The sequence below is a fragment of the Natator depressus genome, chromosome 4 (assembly GCF_965152275.1).
Source record: "Natator depressus isolate rNatDep1 chromosome 4, rNatDep2.hap1, whole genome shotgun sequence".
Lineage (NCBI taxonomy): Eukaryota > Metazoa > Chordata > Testudines > Cheloniidae > Natator > Natator depressus.
Window position 1 is genome coordinate 95,473,510 of NC_134237.1, and position 22,824 is coordinate 95,496,333.

Below are 22,824 nucleotides of genomic sequence, written 5' to 3' on the forward strand. Positions count from 1 at the left end.
GGCTAGACATTATGGTGATGGGTGCATGAGAAGTGCAGAGAGAGTTCAGAAAGATGCTTTACCTCTCATCAGGGTCATGAGTATGACATTTACTACTCAAGCAATGATTATCCGATGTTAATCTGCCTAACTACTGTACATAAAGTATGATTAGAAACATACAATGAATGTGACAAGACAACTTAAGAGACATAAACATTGTCCAAGCTAACTACACCACTGAAACAGGACAAAGGGATGACTTGAGCACAGGACAAAACAAGGGCATGGAAATTAAAAATAATTAAACTAACAGTGAGCTTCTGACATTTCCATTGCCGAGATGTAAATTCTCTAACATAAAGGATCATCGTAAATGGTTAGTCTCTAAGTGACAGTCCCACTAGCAAAACACTTTAAAAATGCACAGAAGCAAGATACCCCTGCACTGGAACTGCAAGATCACTTCTTAAACTTGCTTCTTTTGAACATTATACCTCCTCATAGTATCTACGCTCCTCCTCTTCAACTTCTTTCTGTGCTTTTTCCCATTCTTCTTTCAGCTTGTCCTGCTCCTTCTGGTACCTCTCCTGTGCAGAATTTCAGTACAATCTATTTAATAGGAAACTTAATAGGGGGTTCTTTTTATCTGTTTCAATTCAATGGTTAAAAGACAGTATTTATGTTCTGCAATATTTGCTATGTATCAGGAAACTGGACCCACTAGAAACTGGCTCATCAGAAAACAGGCATGCAATGTAAAAACAAGAACATGAACAAACTTCTCTTCCTTTCCCTCCCAACCCCCGGTCCCCTAGGGGAGTTTTATGTTGTTTAGTACTCTTAGCTTATTGAAAAGCACCAGGGACACTTAAAGTACTATATCAAGTCTGACTAGTTAGGAGTTTTCAAATGCTAGATGCTGTTCAAAATGAAATTTATTTTCCGCATTTAAAAACAACCATAGCTTATGAGGAGCTGAAGAGTTCTGAAAAAAGCTATCAAAACACTCCAATATATTTAAAACAAGGATTTTGCATTAATCATTGGCTAAAATAGCTTCTGAATTTAACTGGCTTCATAAATATTAGCTTTGGCACTAATCTAATAAAGATAAGCTGCTGCTAATACAATTTAATGAAAGATGAAAAACCATGTAGGATCATACGATAAATAGACAATGTATAAAGGTCGGAAGTGGATAAGATGATGATTAGCTGAGTAGTTGGTTTTCTTCCTGGATGGGATTATTTCTTGAGAATTGAATCTCCCCAGCCCTGCATGTGTTCTCAATCAAAAGAGAATCTCTCAAAGAGCTCTTTAAAATGCTGTGGTGTCAAAACTGTCTTATCTGTATCGGAACAGCAAAGTCACACTGTTTCCTCTGCACTTTGGTTGCAACCTCCTTCCTCCAAAATATTGTGCAAAACAACAGTTAAAAATACCGAGAACACAAACCCCTGACCCATAAGAAATTTGTTTATTATCAATTTGATAACCAGGCAAACCATGCAATCGACTCCACCTAATATGATTTAATTTTGGAATGGCGTAAACAACAAATAGAAATAAAAATGTACGAGGTATAAAGAGACTAAGCTCAAGAATGAAATACTGGTCAAAAGCAATCTATTCTTAAATATGGAAACCTGCATTTTTATTACCTTCCACCTCAAGCTTCTCTCCTGGTGCAGCGGCACTGCTATGGGTACCCGCATGGCCCCACAGTATGCCAACATTTTTATGGCTGACTTAGAACAAGGCTTCCTCAGCTCTCGTCCCCTAACGCCCCTACTCTACTTGCGCTACATTGATGACATCTTTATCATCTGGACCCATGGAAAAGAAGCCCTTGAGGAATTCCACCATGATTTCAACAATTTCCATCCCACCATCAACCTCAGCCTGGACCAGTCCACACAAGAGATCCACTTCCTGGACACTACAGTGCTAATAAGCGATGGTCACATAAACGCCTATACTGGAAACCTACTGACCGCTATACTTACCTACATGCCTCCAGCTTTCATCCAGGCCACACCACATGATCCATTGTCTACAGCCAAGCTCTAAAATACAACCACATTTGCTCCAACCCCTCAGAGACAAATACCTACAAGATCTCTATCAAACGTTCTTACAACTACAATACGCACCTGCTGAAGTGAAGAAACAGATTGACAGAGCCAGAAGAGCACCCAGAAGTCACCTACTACAGGACAGGCCCAACAAAGAAAGTAACAGAACGCCACTAGCCATCACCTTCAGCCCCCAACTAAAACCTCTGCAACGCATCATCAAGGATCTACAACCTATTCTGAAGGATGATCCCTCACTCTCACAGATTTTAGGAAACAGGCCAGTCCTTGCTTACAGACAGCCCCCCAACCTGAATCAAATACTCACTAGCAACCACACACCACACAACAAAAATACTAACCCAGGAACCTATCCTTACAACAAAGACCATTGCCAACTCTGTCCATATATCTATTCAAGGGACACCATCACAGGACCTAACCACATCAGCCACACTATCAGAGGCTCGTTCACCTGCACATCTACCAATGTGATAATATGCCATCATGTGCCAGCAATGTCCCTCTGCCATGTACACTGGCCAAACCGGACAGTCTCTATGCAAAAGAATAAATGGACACAAATCAGATGTCAAGAATTATAACATTCAAAAACCAGTCGGAGAACACTTCAACCTCCCTGGACACTCAATTACAGACTTAAAAGTCGCAATTGTTCGACAAAAAAATTCAAAAACAGACTCTAACAAGAAACAGCAGAACTGGAATTAATCTGCAAACTGGAACACCATTAAATTAAGCTTGAATAAAGACTGGGAGTGGATGAGTCATTACACTAACTAAAAACTATTTCCCCATGCTAATTTTCCCCCTACTGTTACTCACACCTTCTTGTCAACTGTTTGAAATGGGTTACCCTGATTTTCACTACAAAAGTGTTTTTTTGTTTGTTTTTTTCCTCCTGCTGATAATAGCCCACCTTAATTGATTGGTCTTGTTAGAGATTTGGTATGGCAACCTCCATTTTTTCATGTTCTCTGTATATAGATAATCTTCCTACTGTATTTTCCACTGCATGCATCTGATGAAGTGGGCTTTAGCCCAAGAAAGCTTATGCTCAAATAAATTTGTTAGTCTCTAAGGTGCCACAAGTACTCCTCATTCTTTCTCCTGGTGCCATCATCCTTGCTAGGAAAGAGAACAAAAGGCTTCCTTGGAGCCAGTCAATGTTGCTCTCTTGGCTCACTGTGGAGTGACATGAGGAAGTTTCAACTTCTCTCTTTCCAGATTGGAAAATAGTGCCACTACGGTTCACTCAGCCAGGACAGGAAATTAGCCCCCCCAGGTCTCTTACATTGCTTATTATACTACTAAGCTGTACAGAGAAAGTTTCCATAAGCCACTTTATAATGGACAAGTTTAGCTTGGTCTTCTTAAATTAGGACAACTGTAAACAACAATCTACAAAATCTAACAAAGTAATTGTTTGTAAACAGTGTTCTCATATGAACAATCTTGAAGAAAAACTATCAAAGCAATTAATCAATACATAGCTTGTTTTCTGTGCGTTAAATATAGACCTAATGTATGGTATGTATTTGGTGGCTATTCCTGAATCCCTGAACTAATGTTCTTGTTAAAAACAAGATAAAAGTGGAAGTCCCACCTGATGCCAGAGAACAACAAAAACAAAAAAACACCCAACAAAAACAAACAACCTCTCTCTCTTCCTTCCCCCAGGATTTGTGGAAAAGTTTTGGAGAGATTCTAGCATTTTACTCTTAATGAGCTGGTAGTCAGGGGAACCAAGTTGGGTACCAAAGAGCAAGAGGCATTCAGTGTCCTCTTCCATCCCCATCCAAGATGTGTTTCTATTTTCTTTTACCATCTTACCAGCCAAGCATAGTGGTTCAGGGCACAGATAACTTACGACTGGGTTTAGAACAGGGTGAAATCAGTGAAAGCTGTATACATGTGCATACACAGGGATTTACTAGTTAGCCCATCTCTAGTAGTAAGTGTGATCTGGGCACAGAGCACATGCTGATTAGGAAAGGTCATTATGTATGGAACTGATTTACAAGTTCACATATTGTACACAATCCTATTTGACAGAAGCAAAACATAACACTGAGAACTAAACCCATAAAAGAGTTAAGACTGTTGCCATTATAGATGTGGATAGCCATACATCAACTCACATTAAGCCATATGCTGTTTCACAATGTTTTACTTTTGTATTTTAAAAAAACAGCATGCCTCTGAAAACAAATCCTATACTGAACAATAACATGTTTTTGAATTAAGCTAAAGAAAAGCAAACAATGCAAATGTATTTTTATGGATAATATGTTTTCATGAAGTATATATTTATTAAATTCTATCATTTAAAACTATGAGGCACGATAAGGTATTTCATAAACCAAAAAATCACTTTTGATTTATATCAATACATTTTACTCCACTCCTTTAAGAAATAAAATTAACTTACTCTCTCACATGCTTGACAAAACAGTAAGTTTTACAAGCATTTGCCACAAATTAAGAATTATTAAATTATTCATTTCTGTTCTTTTTATACATAAATTGAGCAGAAATATTTTTAAACAGTAAATTTAAATACTGTTCACATTTTAACCAATTAAATTCTTTCATGTGTTCAGTATTATCTTCAAGCAATTTTAGGTTTATTTGATGAATATAAAATATTCAGATTTGAAATTAAATTAAAACAGTCATGAAGTGAACTGTGCTGCTCAAGGTCTAACAAGAGTGATAATTCAACTGAAAAACAAGTAACCAATAGTAGAAATAAATTTAGTAGCACATGTACTTGAAGCAAGCGTTCCTGTTCTTGCTGCCATCTTTCCTGTCGCTTTCGTTCCTCTTCTGGATCCCAGGACCAGAAACTGAAACACTTAGATAAATTGAATGAGGTTATTAGGATCTAATAATATACATCACAAGACAATCCTAAAAAGTTGCACAATGAAGTCACTTAAGCTATTCTACCAATTAAGTGAAAATGTTAAGCTACAAGTGGAATTCAGATTTATAATTGCTTCAATTTACAGCACTTCTCATCAGTATGCATCCAATGAAGTGAGCTGTAGCTCACGAAAGCTTATGCTCAAATAAACTTGTTAGTCTCTAAGGTGCCACAAGTACTCCTTTTCTTTTTGTGGATACAGACTAACAGGCTGCTACTCTGAAACCAGTACTTCTCACGGTTAGCTAATAGTATTCCTAGCTACACCATCAATTGGAAATGGTTTTATTTCTGCAATATATACAAGTCACAGAAAAATCATTTGGTTTGCAAATAAGAACTAGGAAAACATCAGATAGAACAGGAGAACAGAAGCATTTGAGAAGAAATTCCAAGGGGCATTGATCTACTTATACAAATATACCAATTTAGTAAAGAAAAATAACCAAATGCTTATTTTTCCTGAAAATAATCCTCTGATGCCACAACTATCAAAATAAATTATCACAGAAGAACAATGTTCACATATTTCAGATCTTGGACACCATATCCAATCTCAAGTCTTGGCTTAAGATATTATTTATACTGCAATAACATCCACAGGCCCCAGTCAGATCAGGGACCCATTGTATGATGCCCTAAATTTTTTTCTTTAGAAGCTGAGGCCTTATGATGTAAAATATCTAATTACTCTACATTATGAGTCCTATGCACTCTCAAATGAGAAAAAATAACGTCTATTTTCAGATGATGAGCAGTATATGGAATACAGGATGTGCTGTGTTCAAATATATGTGGGTTTCCCTGAGGGGTAATGGATTTTGATCTGTTGATCCTTTCTTGTATGTAATAATTTCTTTGCAAGTAATCAGAAGGAGCATACAAACAGTTATAGAGCCCTAGAGCTAATGGAATTATTCATTCTCAAAGTTAAGCATGTATGTAGGATCCAGACCAAAGTGAATCCACACATCATAATTCTGCATTTTTCCTAGTTAAGGGGAAAATTCTACTCTCAGTTTAGACCTGTGCAATTGCACTGATGCTGATGGGACTGCACAGGTGTAACTGAGGACAGAACTTAGCCCCATATTTGTTTAAAAGTGTATGAAGTGTTTTGGATCACATTTCTTTTCTTTCAGTTAAAAGAGCTGAGTTTTCTTCTTCCTATTTGAGTCTATTTTGGAAGGGTTTTCAAAAGAATCACTGATTTAGTTGTACCATCATGCAAATCTCTACACTAAACACACTACTATTTTGCTATTAAGAACACTGCAAAGAAGTTACTTACATTTGACTTGTCACTATTATCAGAGTCTGCTGCAAAAAGAGAAAAACAAAAATTAATCCCCCAAAATATTAAGATTGTCAAATATGCTTTATCTTAATTTAAAATAAAAAGCTGAGTCACAATTGTATAAAGAGGAAACTACCAATTCAACTTTATAACAATACCTGTCCCACAACTAGCAGCAATGAAAAATTACGATACAACAGATCAGAGAAATAGATTGTACCCTCCACCAACAAAAATACTTTTGATATGGCTACAAAGAGCATAACATCAACAGTAGGTTCTAAGCTACCACTAGCTACTGACAACTACTCTTGGTCAGAGTCATTAGCAGTGTCTGAAAAGAGTGTTATCAAATTTAATTTAACTTTTCCTTCACTATTCAATGTGGGGAAAGAAAAAAAGCAGAACAAAGGTAGGACATATCAAGGGAAAACACTATTCAAGTGTCACAGTTACCAAGAGAACCACTGCCATTTTCTATTAAGTGCCTTTGAGCTAAACTGCTTAAAAACAGATGTAAAGTAAAAATAAATTTAAAGGGAAATTATTATTTTGGTGTCTGAAACCAAAGCATTATATCTGTGTGTAATCCAACAGCTCTTTGCCAACTGTGCAACAGGAATAGGCACTTTCTATGAAAGCAGACAGCAGAATAAGTACCAGTGATCATCAGCTTTTGCCCCAGCACACATTTTAAAACACCTACTACTCAGTGCAGCGGGAAAGATGCAGCTACTCCCAGCGCATCATTTACCTGACTGTGAGAAAAACTGGGAGCGTCGCCAGGAGTTCCGAACCCTAAGCGGAACACTGGCACGGCTGGGTGACTCTAGAGTGGATGGCAGAATAGAAACAAAACAAGAAATATGACACCGTGAAAAGAAAACTGATTAACAGGTAGATGTGAACTCAGTGACCAAATGGATTTTTAAATTAATTCATTAATCGCTTTAAAGGGCGGTTGATCAAAGCTAGTTTGTGTTCCATTTTCCATGGTGATAAATTAAGAGGGTTTTTAGTTGAAATGCTATTAGTATTTACAAGCTGTTGGTGTGGTACACTTCATTTAAATGTCCTCTAACACACTGGTAAAAAGAAGAGGAGTACTTGTGGCACCTTAGAGACTAACCAATTTATTTGAGCATAAGCTTTCGTGAGCTACAGCTCACTTCATCGGATGCATTCAGTCTGTAGCTCACGAAAGCTTATGCTCAAATAAATTGATTAGTCTCTAAGGTGCCACAAGTACTCCTTTTCTTTTTGCGAATACAGACTAGCATGGCTGCTACTCTGAAACCTAACACACTGGTGTAATTAAAGACATTTTTCTCCCAGTCAGAATCCTACATTTTTTAATCTTATAAACTCATCATGAGCTTTTATATATCATACAAGTTTAAGTTGTCTTGTATTTGTTTGACTTTCTCAGCACCATCTATTCTATGTGGGCTCCAGAGCACGAAGAATTTCAACATTACTAAAAATGTTAACATCTACATTCTATAACTCAGTGTATGGCTGCTCTCTTGTTTAGTTTAATTTAACACTTAAGTTGTATTAAGGGTGAAAAATCTCCCAATTTATTACAAGTTCAATGTCTACTTCCACTCAGGGTTGTTTTATTTTCCACAACTGCCATCTAAAGCAATTTCAGTCCTGAAAACAGCACTTTGCACTACTTATACACACACCGTCAAAACACATTTAACCAAAGGTTTCAGGAGACACTAGAAGGTCAGGTAATTCTTGGGGTTGCTTTATGATTTCTGTATGGCATATGTACTATATTGCACACACAATTAAAATTTGCACATCATGAGGATAAAAAAGGAAATTTTCATGATTTACAGCAACTTCAAATATTTGTGAGGTAAACTGAAGTGTGTGCCAGATCTATGCATTGTTTTCATTCACTTTAATGGGAGCCACACGTGAGCAGATGAGGACAGAACTTAGAACCAAACATTTTTATCATAAAAAGAGATTACTAAGCTATTTTCATCTTAGAACAGCAGTACTAGTAAAATATAATACCCTTAAATATAATATACCCTTTAACTCAGTGTCAGATATATAATAGTGCCATCCTGGTCTTCCTGACTCGTGCCATACATCGGCTGTTGTATTTAAGGAAGGTAGTGATAATAGTGTAATTATCACCACAGAATTATGCTAACAATACTAGTACAGAAGCAATTGTTTTGGTGAAAAATAATTATTTCCTTTTAAAAAGTCTGCTTACTTACCTTGCATAGTAACTGGAGTTTTGAAATGTGTGGCCCCCTTGTGTATTCCACTCAAGGAGCGCACGTGATCCATGAACCTGAGACTGGAAGATTTTTCATAAGCAGTGTCTGCTGGTCTGTGCCTGTGCGCATCTCCTCCTTGTACTTTGAGCAGAGGGCATAAGGGGCTGTGTCGACTGATCAGCTTTCTAGTTCCTCTCTACTGTGAAGAGCCTTAGGATAAGGACTTGAAGCATAGGGGAAGGAGGGCAGGTAGTGGAACATATGTAGGGACCACATATCTTGAAGAACTCCAGTTACTGTACCAGGTAAGTAACTGGACTTTCTTCGAGTGATGGTCCCTGTGTGTATTGCACTCGAGGTGATTCACAAGCAGTGTTTGTTGAGAAAGCAGGTGTGAGTAACCCTGAGTACCACAGATTGGAAGACCACTCTGCAGAAGGATGTGTCTACAGGAGAAGCTTGTGCCAGGGCACAAAGGTATGCCAGAGCCCCATGTTGCCACTTTATAGGTTTCCAGAAGGGGAACATCATGAAGTGAAGCTACTAATGGTGCCTGGGCTCTGATTGAGTGGGCTCTCACACCCTGTGAGGGGTCATTGTCAAGTCATAGCAAAGCAGGATGCATCCTGAAATCTGTCTTTGCTTCCCCTCTCATACATTCAGTAAAAAGAGAGAGAGCGTTAATGAGATTCCCTGAAGGATTTTGTCCTCTGCAGGTAGAATACCAAGGCTGGATTGACATCCAAAGTGTAGCTTCTCTGGCAGCATGGTACTTTGGATTGAAGACAGGTAGGTGGATGACCCACTTCAGATGGAATTCCAAGATTTCTGGAATTAAGTTAGGATGTAACCTCAAGGAAAACCTTATCCTTGTGGAAGACCATATAGAAGGTGCCCAGCTTACCTACTCTTCTGGCTGAGATGACTGCAACCAGAAACACAACCTTCATAGACAGATGAGCAAGGAACATGAAGTTAAAGGTTTGAATGGAGAATTCATTAATGCTGACAGGACTAGATTGGAGGTCCCATTGGGGTAGGCTTCAGTACTGGAGGAAAGATTCTGACAAGTCCCTTCAGAAACCTTACTGTAGCATTATGGGCAAAGACTGAACGGTTGTCCACCAGAGAATGAAAGGTACTAATAACTGCCAGGTTTACCTGCAAGGAGCTGAGAGGCAGCCCTGATGTTTTTAGGAAGTGGAAGTAGTCCAGAATAGCTGTGACCTTGGAACCCTAGGGGTATCCAATGATGCTGGCACCATATCGAGGATCTTTTCCATTGTGCTGTATAGCACTTTCATGTGGTGTCTTTTCTGCTATTGCTAAGGATGGATTGAACAGCTTTCAAGCATGACCTCCCTGAATTTGTCATCTATCCAAATACCAACCTGTTAAATGGAGAGATGCCGGGTTGGGATGAAGGCTCTTGCCCTTGCCTGCAGCTCAACAGATCCAGGAAGAATTGGATACAGATGCATGGTGAGAGGCGACCTGGACACCAGTGAATCAGAACTGCATTGGCCACCCAGGAGCAACTAGGATCATTGACATTTTGTCTCGTTTGATCTCCCTCAGGATTCGAGGCAAGAGAGAGATGGGCAGGAATACGTACTTCAGCAGTTCTGACCATTGTAACAGAAATGCATCCCCTCTGGCATTGTGGCTGGTCATAAACATACAGCTAAGGGTAGCATAAAATTCCTCCTGGGTAGCCGTACTGAATCTTTACCTGTAAGGGGTAAGAAGTTCAAATAACCTAGTTGGCACCTGACCAAAAGAGCCAATGAAGAAAGAAGATACTTTCAAATCTCGGGCGGGGAGGGTTTGTTTGTGCTCTTTGTTTTTGTTCCCTCTCTGGACCGAGAGAGGGTCCAGGCAGGAAAAACATCTCCTAGAAACATACCTGAAATAAGCATCTAAGATTACAAAAATTGTAAGTAAGGCAAGGAAATGCATTAAATTATCTTTTGTTTCAGCTTGTGAATTTTCCCTATGCTAAGAGTGAGTTTTATTCTTTTTTTTTTTGTAACTTTGAAGCTGAGCCTAGAGAGGAATTCTCTGTGTTTTAAATCTTTTTATCACCCTGTAGAGTTACCTTCCATCCTGATTTTACAGAGGTGCTTTTTTAAAAACTTTTTTCTTTATAATAAAGTTCTTCTTTAAGAACCTGATTGATTTTAGTGTCTTAAAGATAAAGGGTCTGGTCTGTACTTACATTAAAGGCAATTGGTTGGCATATTATTCTCAAGCCTCCCCAGGAAAGGGGGTGAAGGGGCTTGGGGGGATATTTTGGGGGAAATAGGGACTCCAAGTGGTCCTTTTCCTGAATTTTTGTCTAAATCACCTGGTGGTGGCAGCAATACCGTCCAAGGACAAGGAAAGGATTTGTGCCTTGGGGAAGTTTTTAACCTAAACTGGTAGAAATAAGCTTCGGGGGTCTTTCATGCGGATCCCCACATCTGTACCCCAGAGTTCAGAGTGGGGAGGGAACCTTGACATGACCCCCGGCTGCTCAGGAGCAGAAGCCCAGACATTTCTTGGTCTCTTGAGATGCAAAGAGATCCCGCAACAAGAGTCTCCTCTGTTGAAAGATACACCGTATCACCAGGTCATGTGGCTCCCACTTGTGGTCTGTGGAAAAACGTCTGCTGAGGGTTTCTAACAGAGTGTTCTGCACTCCTGGATGGTGCATGCTGAGAGGATTAGTCCTCGAGGGAATGTAACGATTCATCTGTTTTCTCACTGAATAGGTTATTTTCCTTGAAAGGCAAATCCTTCATGGTGGATTGAACTGTGGGAGTTCTGGGAGGACTGGAACTAGGAACCCTATCTCATAACCAAAGATGTTGCCATTTAGCAGGAAGTATCTTCTGAGTCCACCACTCACTTGGATGGTACAAAAATATTTCTTCTCCATTCTTTTTGGAGTAGGAGTGCTAAGTGTCTGGAGAATCGCAGACTTTCTTAGCAGGTTCTAAGATGGCCTTATTGATTGGTGCCACTTTATTAGGACCCACATTGTGGAGGATATCCAATAACTTGTGAGGAGTTTCTTGTACTTCCTCCAGGGGCATCTAGAGCATATCTGCAATTCTCCTCAGGAGGAGATCTTGAAATTGTCTCTTGTTACCCAGTGGTGATGTGACCACCTCATCTGGTGAGGACAATGATAATCCAGCAGGGACAACGGGCTCCACCTGGTTGATCCTCTTCCTCAGAGTGCTCCTGAGTGGGCTGAGGTTCTCTTCCATGTGGGGATGCCTGTCTCAACTCCCATTCTGTCCATCTGTATTCCGGATGTCTCATACATAGATCCGGAGGACCCCAAGTCCAATGTGAGGGATCATAGTGGTAAAACAGTGGTCCCCACAGAGAAAAGGTGCCACTGTCCTTGGGCCACATAGTCTCTCTTCTGTAGGAGTGGGAAGGTGCCCATAAGATTTCCGAGCCTTTATCAGGGCTGACTTCTCTTGTCTTGATAAGGCTGATGAAGCTCTCCCACTGATCCCAGATTCATTGGAATAGTACAAGGCCTTTGTGTCAATGGGCAGTGCCATTAGTCTTGGTTGTCTTACTATGACTTGGCTGGTTGATGGTGTCACAGAACCAATACTGTGCTCCCTAACACACCAGTACTGGGGCATGGAGTCTCACCTGACATTGAGGATGTTGGAGAGGAGGTCTTCCTGAATGAACATTTAGAGGGGGATTTCTCACATTTCTTGTGAGAGTGTTTGCTTACCCTCCTCAGGTCTGCCTTGTTTGTAAGAGCCCTCAGCTCTGCTCCCAGCATAGTCCCGGAGCCCAAGGCAACCATGTTCAAAGAGGAACTTTTTGGTGCTTCTGCTCAATGTAGGGTGACCAGATAGCAAGTGTGAAAAATCGGGACCATGGGCTGGGAGGTAATAGGTCCCTGTATAAGAAAAAACCCTGAATATCAGGACTGTCCTTATAAAATCGGGACATCTGGTCACCCTAGCTCAATGTACAGTGTGGGGGTCAGAAAAGCCAAGACCAGACTGGGGTGTCATTGAACAATCCACCAGGAATTTTCTAAGCTTGAATTCATGGGATTGATGGGTTGTTCAAGGGAATGACCAGCACACATTGCCCTTGGAGGGGTTATGAGCTTCACTGAGGCTATATACACATATATCGTGATCATCATGGACTGGGAAGGCCCAGGGGCAGATCACAGAGATTTTGAATCCTGGGCAGTGCTTGGGCATGGTAGCCACCCCAGGAGGGTATCAGGGGGCCCCTGGCTATATTAAAACTACACTTGCTATTGAATGAACTATCTAAGACAGGTAAAACTATATACAATTATTTACAAGGAAAAAATAAATGCTAGCTAAAGTTGCGGATGCTGAAGAAGTGCAGTCTCAGATCATGAGCAGTAGAAAAAAACTGGAAAAGTGGCTGATCTAAACTGCCCCTTATGCCTTCAGTTGGGAGCACGAGGAGTAGAAGGCATGGGGCAGGGACCAATGGACAGTACAAGTGAAAAATATTCCAGTCTCATACACATGGAGCACACGCACACCTTGAGTGGAATATGCATAGAGATCATTACTTGAAGAACTGTAGGTCAAAGGACAGCTATTTTTCTTTTGACCCTTCTAACAAATATTTAAATACTACCCAGTTAAATTTCTACAATGCTACAGAATACTCCTGCTTTCTTTTACCTACCTTGTTGATCAGAGTTCTGCAGAATAACTTGGCTGGTCTCAGGTACTTTCTTCAAAAATGGAAATAATATAACCCCTTCTTGTTCTGGAGCACTTGAATTCACTACCTACCCAATTATTTAAGAACAGGCATTAACATCCAGAAAGCACTACGTCTCACTGAATAAAATGCTAGCATACAGAATTAATGAGGTCCTAATTCCACTATATGATGTTTTTTCACATATTTTCGGAATCAAGTTTATGATGCTAAACTTCTACTTACATCACTTTTGTGTAATTTTGTAATATTTAAATTCTGGATTTTTTTTTAATTGTTTACTGCCCCCCATGGGATTTTAGCACTTCCCTAAATACCAAGGCTGCTACTAGTCCAAAGATATGCAGTGATATACATTTCCTCACAGCAGAATCTTGTCAGACACAATCACTGTCTCAACCACATGCACTCACTGAACATTTCAAGAAGGCTTTAAGGGCAAACTTTTTTCTTTTACATTCTTCAGGTATTCTGCTTTCCTTACACACAGAAACACAAGAACTTCAGGTCTGATTCTCTGGTCTGCTCTAGCCACTTTTCTGCTCGGGGCAGGTGGTGCAGAGTCAGGGAGCTGCAACTGAATTGAGTTGTGAGTCTGAAAACACTTATTATAGGGTGCACTGTTCAAAATCATAATTAGTTCCATTAACTTTAACTGGCCTGCTTGCAACAGAAAATACCATGTTTGCAGCATTTGCAAGCTTGGACCTTTGGTTTAGTGCATCTAGGAATACCAAAGTTTAGTTCTTCCATGTGGAAGAAAGAGGAAAATTTTGTACTATGATTCAAACAATGATTCAAGATTGTTCACTAACAGGCTGCTTTGATTAAATTCCTAGTTTAGTATTACATAAGGCAAAGTAAAACCTAGCTCATTAACACTGAAAGCACTTGCATGGCAGGTCCTTTTCTCTTCCCCTCCCATGCTCTTCTGTATTACACTACCTTCTGTGTAACTAGGATCTCTGCTTCCTTCTGTTGTTCTGTCTCAGGTTTCTTCAGATCTTTATCTTTTGAAGCTGCTTCTTCAGAATGGGTGCTAAGAGGGAACTCCACGCTGGGCACAGCAGGGCGGGCACAAGTAACAGTTGTCTTGAATTGTTTCTGTTCTGCACCTAATCCACACAACACAAGAATCAAAATATTTTTTTCAGCATGACATAAAAAAAATTAGAAAAATCCCAGCTATGTAAGAATTGCAAAGTTTTAAGAATGCCTTTTTGTCAGGGAAGGGGAAAGAGAGGGATAAAATAAAAGGCAACTCTGATCTTTCCTTGCTGGGACTTTGGAATGGGGTTGGAAATTTGATTACCTGTGCTGAAAACATCCCTCAGAGTAAGCAGAACTTATTCTCTCAAAGAGACAGACATTAGGACTGTACTCAAATGAAGATATTGCAGCTCAAACTGTCTCATTATCAATAGCGGCTGGCACCTCAGATTTACCTATTTTTTCACTAAAACAAGAAAGTGCACTGTCTTTGCTTTCCCAGTGCCTGTGCCTGGCGAGACAGAGAGATGGATGGCTGAGGCTCAGTTCACATAAAACAGAGATGATGCTGGCTGTCTGGGGAAAGGATCTATACAGAATGGCAGGGGGAGGCTGTACATCCTTCAGAAAGGTACAGTAGAACCACAGAGTTATGAACACTTTGGGAATGGAGGTTTCGTAACTCTGAAATGTTCATAACTCTAAACAAAATGTCATGGTTGTTCTTTCAAAAGTTTACAACTGAACATTGGCTTAATACAGCTTTGAAACTTTACTATGCAGAAGAAAAATGGTGCTTTTAACCATCTTAATTTAAATTAAACAAAACACAAACTGTTTCCTTACCTTGTCAAATCTTTTTTTAGTAAACACAGTACTGTACTGTATTTGCCTTTTTTTTCCCCTTAGTCTCTGCTGCTGCCTGATTGTATACTTCCAGTTCCAAATGAGGTATATATTTGGCTGATCTGTTCATAACTCTGAGGTTCTACTGTACACAATTTAGGGGATACCTTTGGATCCCCAGTTACTCCTGAAGTCCAAAGGGATTTAAGGGAGGGGCAAAAGTACTCTTTTCACCTACACTTGGTATGACCATTTCTCTCAGATATGGACCGTGGCACAGTTACCTTCAGCCTTTGTTACCTCCAGATTAGATCATTAATAAAATGAACTTCACTGGGCTACCATCAGAGACAACTTAGAAACTTCCACTGGTGCAGAATTTGGCCTTCCGATTGTTCAATCTCTGGTGCCTTACACTAATGCACTGCAGGCGCTACATTGGCTGCCAGATGCAATTCAAGATGTTGATATTAACCTTGACTGGGATTTATCTACCGGAAAGCCTAGGCTCTCTTTTTCCCCTCCCTGTGCACCACCAAAGCATCTGAGATCAGCTTATGAGTCCTTGCTAATAGTCCCTGCATTTGAACAGCTAGGAGTTGGAGGCAGAGGGTTCTCAGTGGAGGGCAGAATGTGCTTCTTTCATTGAGATGATGGAGCTCAAATTGGTTAACCTTCAGGATGTGGTGAAAAGCTCCAATGGTTAGTCATGCTTTTGCCTGAAGGATGGGAGGGGTATAATTGTACTCTTATTACAGGAAAGTATGTCATTTACAAACAATATGAGGTAGATATTTCAGTATGCACCTGCACCAAGATAAATGGTGATTGGCACATTTTAGAAATTGAAAAATATGTTAACATGGTCTTATTATGAATAAGCAGTAAACAAAAGATATGTTGGAATGTAAATTGCTTTTTAGCAACATTGCTATTAGGGAAAAGTAGCATCATAATTTTACAACTAGTTGACAAATTCAATTTTACAACGGTCTGACCAGGAACCATATGAAAAGCCTTAAAATAGAACGTCAAGGGTGAGCACAATGTTGTTGATGCCATACATATATATTTATGAACCTGTAGAAAGACTGGCTTGAATTGTCTCTTGATATATTTTCCCCCCTTCCTTCAATGTATAGCATAACCTCCTGTGGGGTATAATACTTTGGTCTCATTTCAGTTGTTGGGTTTAGTGTGCAAGTGGTGTTGGTGGCTTGTGATCTACAGAAGATCAGACTAGATGATACAGTAGTCCCTTCTGGCCTAAAACTCTATACAAAAAATATCATTTCTTGAACCAAAACCATTATTGCATTATCACTAGTTTCTACTTTTAGTACGTTCTGGGCATGCTGCATTTAATCTAGAGTTCTTCATATAGAGACATGTAAGTTACAAAATGGACATAATAGGCATCAGATAGATTTGAAAACAATGTAATTATACCATTTCAGGATAAATACAAGCTCAGCATTTTCTCATGAAACCTCTAGATGTCACTGTGAATGCACTCTTCTTGAGCATTTAGAAGGGAGGAAGAGAAAAATCCACAGCACAATGGATTTGTAGGAGAATAATCACCAGGCTAAAGCAGTTTTGCAGCAACAAACCTGGTGAAGCAAACCCCAAATTCATCATTTCTGGCCTTCCAGCATCAGTTTCATCTTTTTGGTTGGCTGGTTTAACTTCTTCAGTGAAGGAGGCCTGCAGAGAACAATTTCATTGAAATAAAATGCCTAGAGCAAAAATACAGTTTCAGACATTTCCATTTTGTAGTACTGGCTTCCTCTTTGTAATGCATTTGAATTGAGCCCAACAGGGGCAAAGCACTGAGTGAGTGAGTTTATGAACAGCATGGACTATTTTTGAGTTACTTAGCCTTAATTTCCTCTGCTAACCACATATCTTCTAAATGCTCACTATCATCCACTACTGTTGATAATGGCCTTGGAGCAGTCTGTAAAAAACAAAAAAATGGAAAATATCTAGAGGTGAGTTAGTTGGAGTGGACTATACATTCGACTCCAGGAAATAACCTGTAGCTCATCTGATGAATTTATTAATGGATCTGCAAAACTCTCTAGGTATAAAAATTGGCAAAACAAATGAAGTATTTCCCTTATCCTAATGCTGCACAAATACTGTGTTTGTCTAAATGGAACTTCCCATGGTTATCATCAAAAGGCGTGAAGCACTTGGCACATTATTAAGAGAGGATTGACAAATACGATAAGACCATATCAAGCCAGTAATCCTAATTACTGCAAAAGCCAACTTCCTAAACCAGGGCAAATCTCATTGCAGGAACAAACCCAAACCGTCAAAAGAACGACAACGACACAGCTACATTATTTAACATGCTTCCACTTTATCTATAAATATATTTAATTTCCCCACTACATGGGGCAAGAAAAACTGCAATATATCGATTATACATCTGTGCAATATTTCTAGTATGTAATAAAGAATAAATAGATATATTCCGTAGAACAAAAAGATAAGATGCTCTTTTTAGAAACGTACTTTACAAGATTATTGGTCTATTAGGAACCCAGATTTTTCCCCATTCCCAATCAAAATCCACAAGAGGAAACCTCATGAGATTCCCTCTCAAAGATCCCCCTACATTGTGCTCTTATGGGGCAGGGTTTGCATCTCTCCTCCCTCACAAAAGCTATGCCTAGTTGGCAGAGCCCAGAGAAACCCTGAGTCCAGGGCCACTGATTCCTGCATCAGCAGAGTGAAAGCTTTAGATCCATCACAGAGGCCTCTCCCACTTGAGCTAATGGAATATCTGGCAGTAGGAGACTTATCTTCTATGTGGACCAATCATAGAATCATAGAATCATAGAATATCAGGGTTGGAAGGGACCCCAGAAGGTCATCTAGTCCAACCCCCTGCTCGAAGCTGGACCAATTCCCAGTTAAATCATCCCAGCCAGGGCTTTGTCAAGTCTGACCTTAAAAACCTCTAAGGAAGGAGATTCTACCACCTCCCTAGGTAACGCATTCCAGTGTTTCACCACCCTCTTAGTGAAAAAGTTTTTCCTAATATCCAATCTAAACCTCCCCCATTGCAACTTGAGACCATTACTCCTCGTTCTGTCATCTGCTACCATTGAGAACAGTCTAGAGCCATCCTCTTTGGAACCCCCTTTCAGGTAGTTGAAAGCAGCTATCAAATCCCCCCTCATTCTTCTCTTCTGCAGACTAAACAATCCCAGCTCCCTCAGCCTCTCCTCATAAGTCATGTGCTCTAAACCCCTAATCATTTTTGTTGCCCTTCGCTGGACTCTCTCCAATTTCTCCACATCCTTCTTGTAGTGTGGGGCCCAAAACTGGACACAGTACTCCAGGTGAGGCCTCACCAGTGTCGAATAGAGGGGAACGATCACGTCCCTCGATCTGCTCGCTATGCCTCTACTTATACATCCCAAAATGCCATTGGCCTTCTTGGCAACAAGGGCACACTGCTGACTCATATCCAGCTTCTCGTCCACTGTCACCCCTAGGTCTGTTTCCGCAGAACTGCTGCCTAGCCATTCGGTCCCTAGTCTGTAGCGGTGCATTGGATTCTTCCATCCTAAGTGTAGGACCCTGCACTTATCCTTATTGAACCTCATCAGATTTCTTTTGGCCCAATCCTCCAATTTGTCTAGGTCCTTCTGTATCCTATCCCTCCCCTCCAGCGTATCTACCACTCCTCCCAGTTTAGTATCATTCGCAAATTTGCTGAGAGTGCAATCCACACCATCCTCCAGATCATTTATGAAGACATTGAACAAAACCGGCCCCAGGACTGACTCCTGGGGCACTCCACTTGACACCGGCTGCCAACTAGACACGGAGCCATTGATCACTACCCATTGAGCCCGACAATCTAGCCAGCTTTCTACCCACCTTATAGTGCATTCATCCAGCCCATACTTCCTTAACTTGCTTACAAGAATACTGTGGGAGACCGTGTCAAAAGCTTTGCTAAAGTCAAGAAACAATACATCCACTGCTTTCCCTTCATCCACAGAACCAGTAATCTCATCATAAAAGGCGATTAGATTAGTCAGGCATGACCTTCCCTTGGTGAATCCATGCTGACTGTTCCTGATCACTTTCCTCTCATGTAAGTAATCACTCGGAGGGCAGGATGAGGACACATTTTGCCAGTGGGTTTCACAGATATTTGCAGACAGATGAGTAGTGCTGGGACTCAGGAATCCTGAGTCTATTTCAGGTTGTGCAGCTTACACACTTTTTGCTACCATGCACCAGTCTGCACTTTCTCCAGCCTACCCTGTTCCCCCTGCGCTCCTGTCTCCAGCATGTTTTCACCCTTCACATATCACTCCCCCCAAGCCTGTCCCTGAACCCTTTGCATTTGAGGCAGGAAACTTTCTCCTTCTCCACCATGCCTGTGTGCCGGGGTCTCCTTTGCTCTTAGTTCTGGCTCCTAGCATCATAGCAGCAAGGAAGAGCAATGGAAGGAAAAGCCCATCCTCAGCCCAATGCAACTCTGCGGGAGTGGAGCATACTCTGTGGAGAAAGTATTTGGAGAATTTTGCTGCCAGCCTCTAACAAACCTCTATGAGCATATGGGAACAGCAATTTTCAGCAGTTTATAACTTGGCAAATTTGGATGGATTTTCATGGGGAAAGCAACAGGCCACCTCTGACCCAAGCACAACCCCTGTGCTCCAAAACATGAGGTTCTCTTGTTAAAATTGTTTTGCTAATATTAAAAGAATATATTTTTCCTCTAGCCTCACTCTTGGGAACTGCTGAACTGCTTTAACTGAAGCTTTGCAAAATAATTTCAGCCTGAAGCAGGCACCCAGCATGGAAAATTTCAATGTGAACGGTTAAACTTTGGAAAAGTTATAAACAGCTGAAAACGGTATTCTTATGGAAAGTGTTAGACAACCATAACTATAAGAGTCATTTCCAGTTCCACCTATAATCTTTGCATTCAAGTAAGAAACAGACTGAACTGGTGACAGAGAAGATTTCTTCATTCTGAGCAATGGTATTGACAAGGACACTATTTATTGCAATGCTTTAAAAATGGAGAAAAGAACTATGTGGTGTAGAGAAACTAACTTTTGTAATGGTGTTCGGCTGATGTCGTCTGTTCATGCTTGTGAGACTTAATTCTCTTCAGATGCTGAACAATGAAATATCTGCAACATCAAGCTAAATAATACTGCAAATTGAAAGATGTTTTAGAAAAAAAAGAATATACATACTACTAGTTGAGTTCAATGGAAAGAAACCCTGTATTTCTGACACTCTGTATGATGCTAAATAATTTAAGGTATTTCACTATTATGTTACTGTATTTTTTTCACATGGACATTGCATCTTGTATTAGAAATTCTTGAATCACTAACACAATTAATGTCCCTCCCTTTATGCTGTATATTATGCCATATTTCATACATATGACAAACATTTTTATCATAAGCCATTCCATGTTGTCACTAGGTATGAAACTGAAGCAATCTTAAAATATGCCAATATATTCCACTGTATCTAAAGTAGTATTCTATACAGTGTATTTTGACCTGAATGTGAAAATTTATAACTAGCTCTCAAGAAAGACATGGTTTTCATTTATCTTTCAATGGGTACCATCTAGGCAATGCTCTCTGCACCATTTACACACAACTTTAGTCAAGTGTGGGTTGGCAAAATTGCCATGCAGGATGGCCTCCAAGCAGGCCCTGAATAGGCCAGCACAGGAAGGAGTCACTGTAGATGCACACGAAGAGAGGCCACTGGGCAAGTATTTATTCCAAGCCAGTGACAAAAAACCCCTGCCAGAGGAGGCATAGAGGGGCTGATTCCATTAGCCACTGTACCTGGGGCATGCTGCATCTCTGCACCCTACCTGTGCATTGGAATGATGATTCTGTTCCAGCAGAGTTCTCAAAGGCAGGTGAATTCATTCAGCAAGTAATAAGGTTTTTACACTATGTCTGCATGTACATATAGTTAAGCAGTAGTTAAAACAGTACAGTAGTTAAACTTAGTCACCCTTGAGTTAAAAAGTTCTGGATGAGGCTGGAAAGCTATTTTATATTTTAGCTTAATTTGCAGTTGTGAACGAGCCAGTCATAGTATGAGCTAGCCAACTCCTCAGTCCTGCTTAACCAAGTCATACATTTCATGAAGAGAATTGAGCAACTGGTTAATAAATGTCCATTAGTGACTAAAATAAACTAATTCATTTTCTCCTTGTGACAGACAGGACTACTATCTGGCTAAATAGGATTTCAACCCACGTATGCCTTTATCTGTGGCCATATTGGTCAGCAACAACTAACCATATCACTTGTCCCCATAGCAGAAACATTTGTTTGTAAGAGAGTAAAAAACATATGAATCCACTAGAGTTTACCTAACCAAATCTAGGAAAGAATCTTATTAAGTTGACTAAGCTACTGGGAGAATCTAAAACCAAAAAAAGTTACAGTACAGTTTTATTTATTCCTAATATAAATTAACTCAAACTACATAGTAACTTACTCCTGCTAGTGCACAATGGCAATTAAAATACCAATATTGCAAATTTAATGAAATGCAGCAAAACAAGCTAGCTGGAGCCAACAAGAATGCAGAGATATTCTAAAGGAATATCCAGGAGTATTAAAAAGCAATGGGTTTTACTGAAAATTGAACTCTAAATGAGTTAGCTGCAGTGGATCTCAATAGCAATAAAGCTAGTATTAGCTCAAATGCTTTTATCCTACTATGACTGCAGTTTTAAACATATAATTATGTTCCAAATGGAATTCTGACAGCTTTGTCAAACCTTAAAAGCATATCCTTAAAATACATACATTGCAGTATTTTAATCAAAACAAAGCTTTCATAGTACTAATGAAATTGAGCAGGAAACAATGACATGAGCAGGGTCTAACGTAGGTAGGTGCCTTGCATGCCAAGACAGTTCAGCACCATTGCTATAACACTGCTGTGACATCCCTGCTTTTCTAAATCCTGAGCCTCTTTTATTTGCAGCCACCCAGTGCTCTAATCAAGTCAGATATTACCACCTAGGATCAGTCACTGGATGGGAAACCACCAAGGAAACCCACACATAGGCATTTCTTCTTCCAAATCACACAGAATAATTTTAGGGGACACCATCAGCTGGAGATATGTGATTTGCATGATAACTGTCAGTTCTGCAGAGTTATGCAAATTCTGCATGTGCTTTTCATGATGAGTCACAAAGAGGATTTCTGGTCCCATCCTATCCCCACATCCGTATAAGTCAGAATTCAACTCTATTCTCCAGCAGTTAGTCTAATAATCCACCATATCTCCTTAATCTGAGCTCAACAATTTTATTTTCATAAAGAGAGAATGAGCGTTACTTGGATGGAAAAACTGTTTCCTACGCTACCAGCACTCCCAGCTATCTTCGAGACACCACTGACTTCCTGAAGAAACTACAATCCATCAGTGATCTTCCAGAAAACACCATCCTGGCCACTGTGGATGTAGAAGCCCTCTACACCAACATTCCACACAAAGATGGACTACTAGCTGTCAGGAACAGTATCCCCGATGATGCCACGGCAAACCTGGTGGCTGAACTTTGTGATTTTGTCCTCACCCACAACTATTTCACATTTGGGGACAATATACACCTTCAAGTCAGCGGCACTGCTATGGGTACCCGCGTGGCCCCAC

General features: G+C 40.1%; 1 protein-coding gene across 6 annotated transcripts in view; it reads right to left on the reverse strand.

The window, feature by feature from the left end:
• LIMCH1 (LIM and calponin homology domains 1) overlaps positions 1–22,824 on the reverse strand; it is a 307,831-nt gene that overhangs the window by 32,885 nt on the left and 252,122 nt on the right. For all 6 annotated transcript variants that reach the window (XM_074951500.1, XM_074951499.1, XM_074951498.1 and 3 more), the window contains 6 exons: positions 16,740–16,833; positions 14,236–14,405; positions 13,252–13,357; positions 6,299–6,327; positions 4,852–4,935; positions 477–569 (listed from right to left, as the gene is read on the reverse strand). In XM_074951500.1, the coding sequence (XP_074807601.1) occupies positions 477–569; positions 4,852–4,935; positions 6,299–6,327; positions 13,252–13,357; positions 14,236–14,405; positions 16,740–16,833 (576 nt within the window). The remainder of the gene's footprint in view (positions 1–476; positions 570–4,851; positions 4,936–6,298; positions 6,328–13,251; positions 13,358–14,235; positions 14,406–16,739; positions 16,834–22,824) is intronic.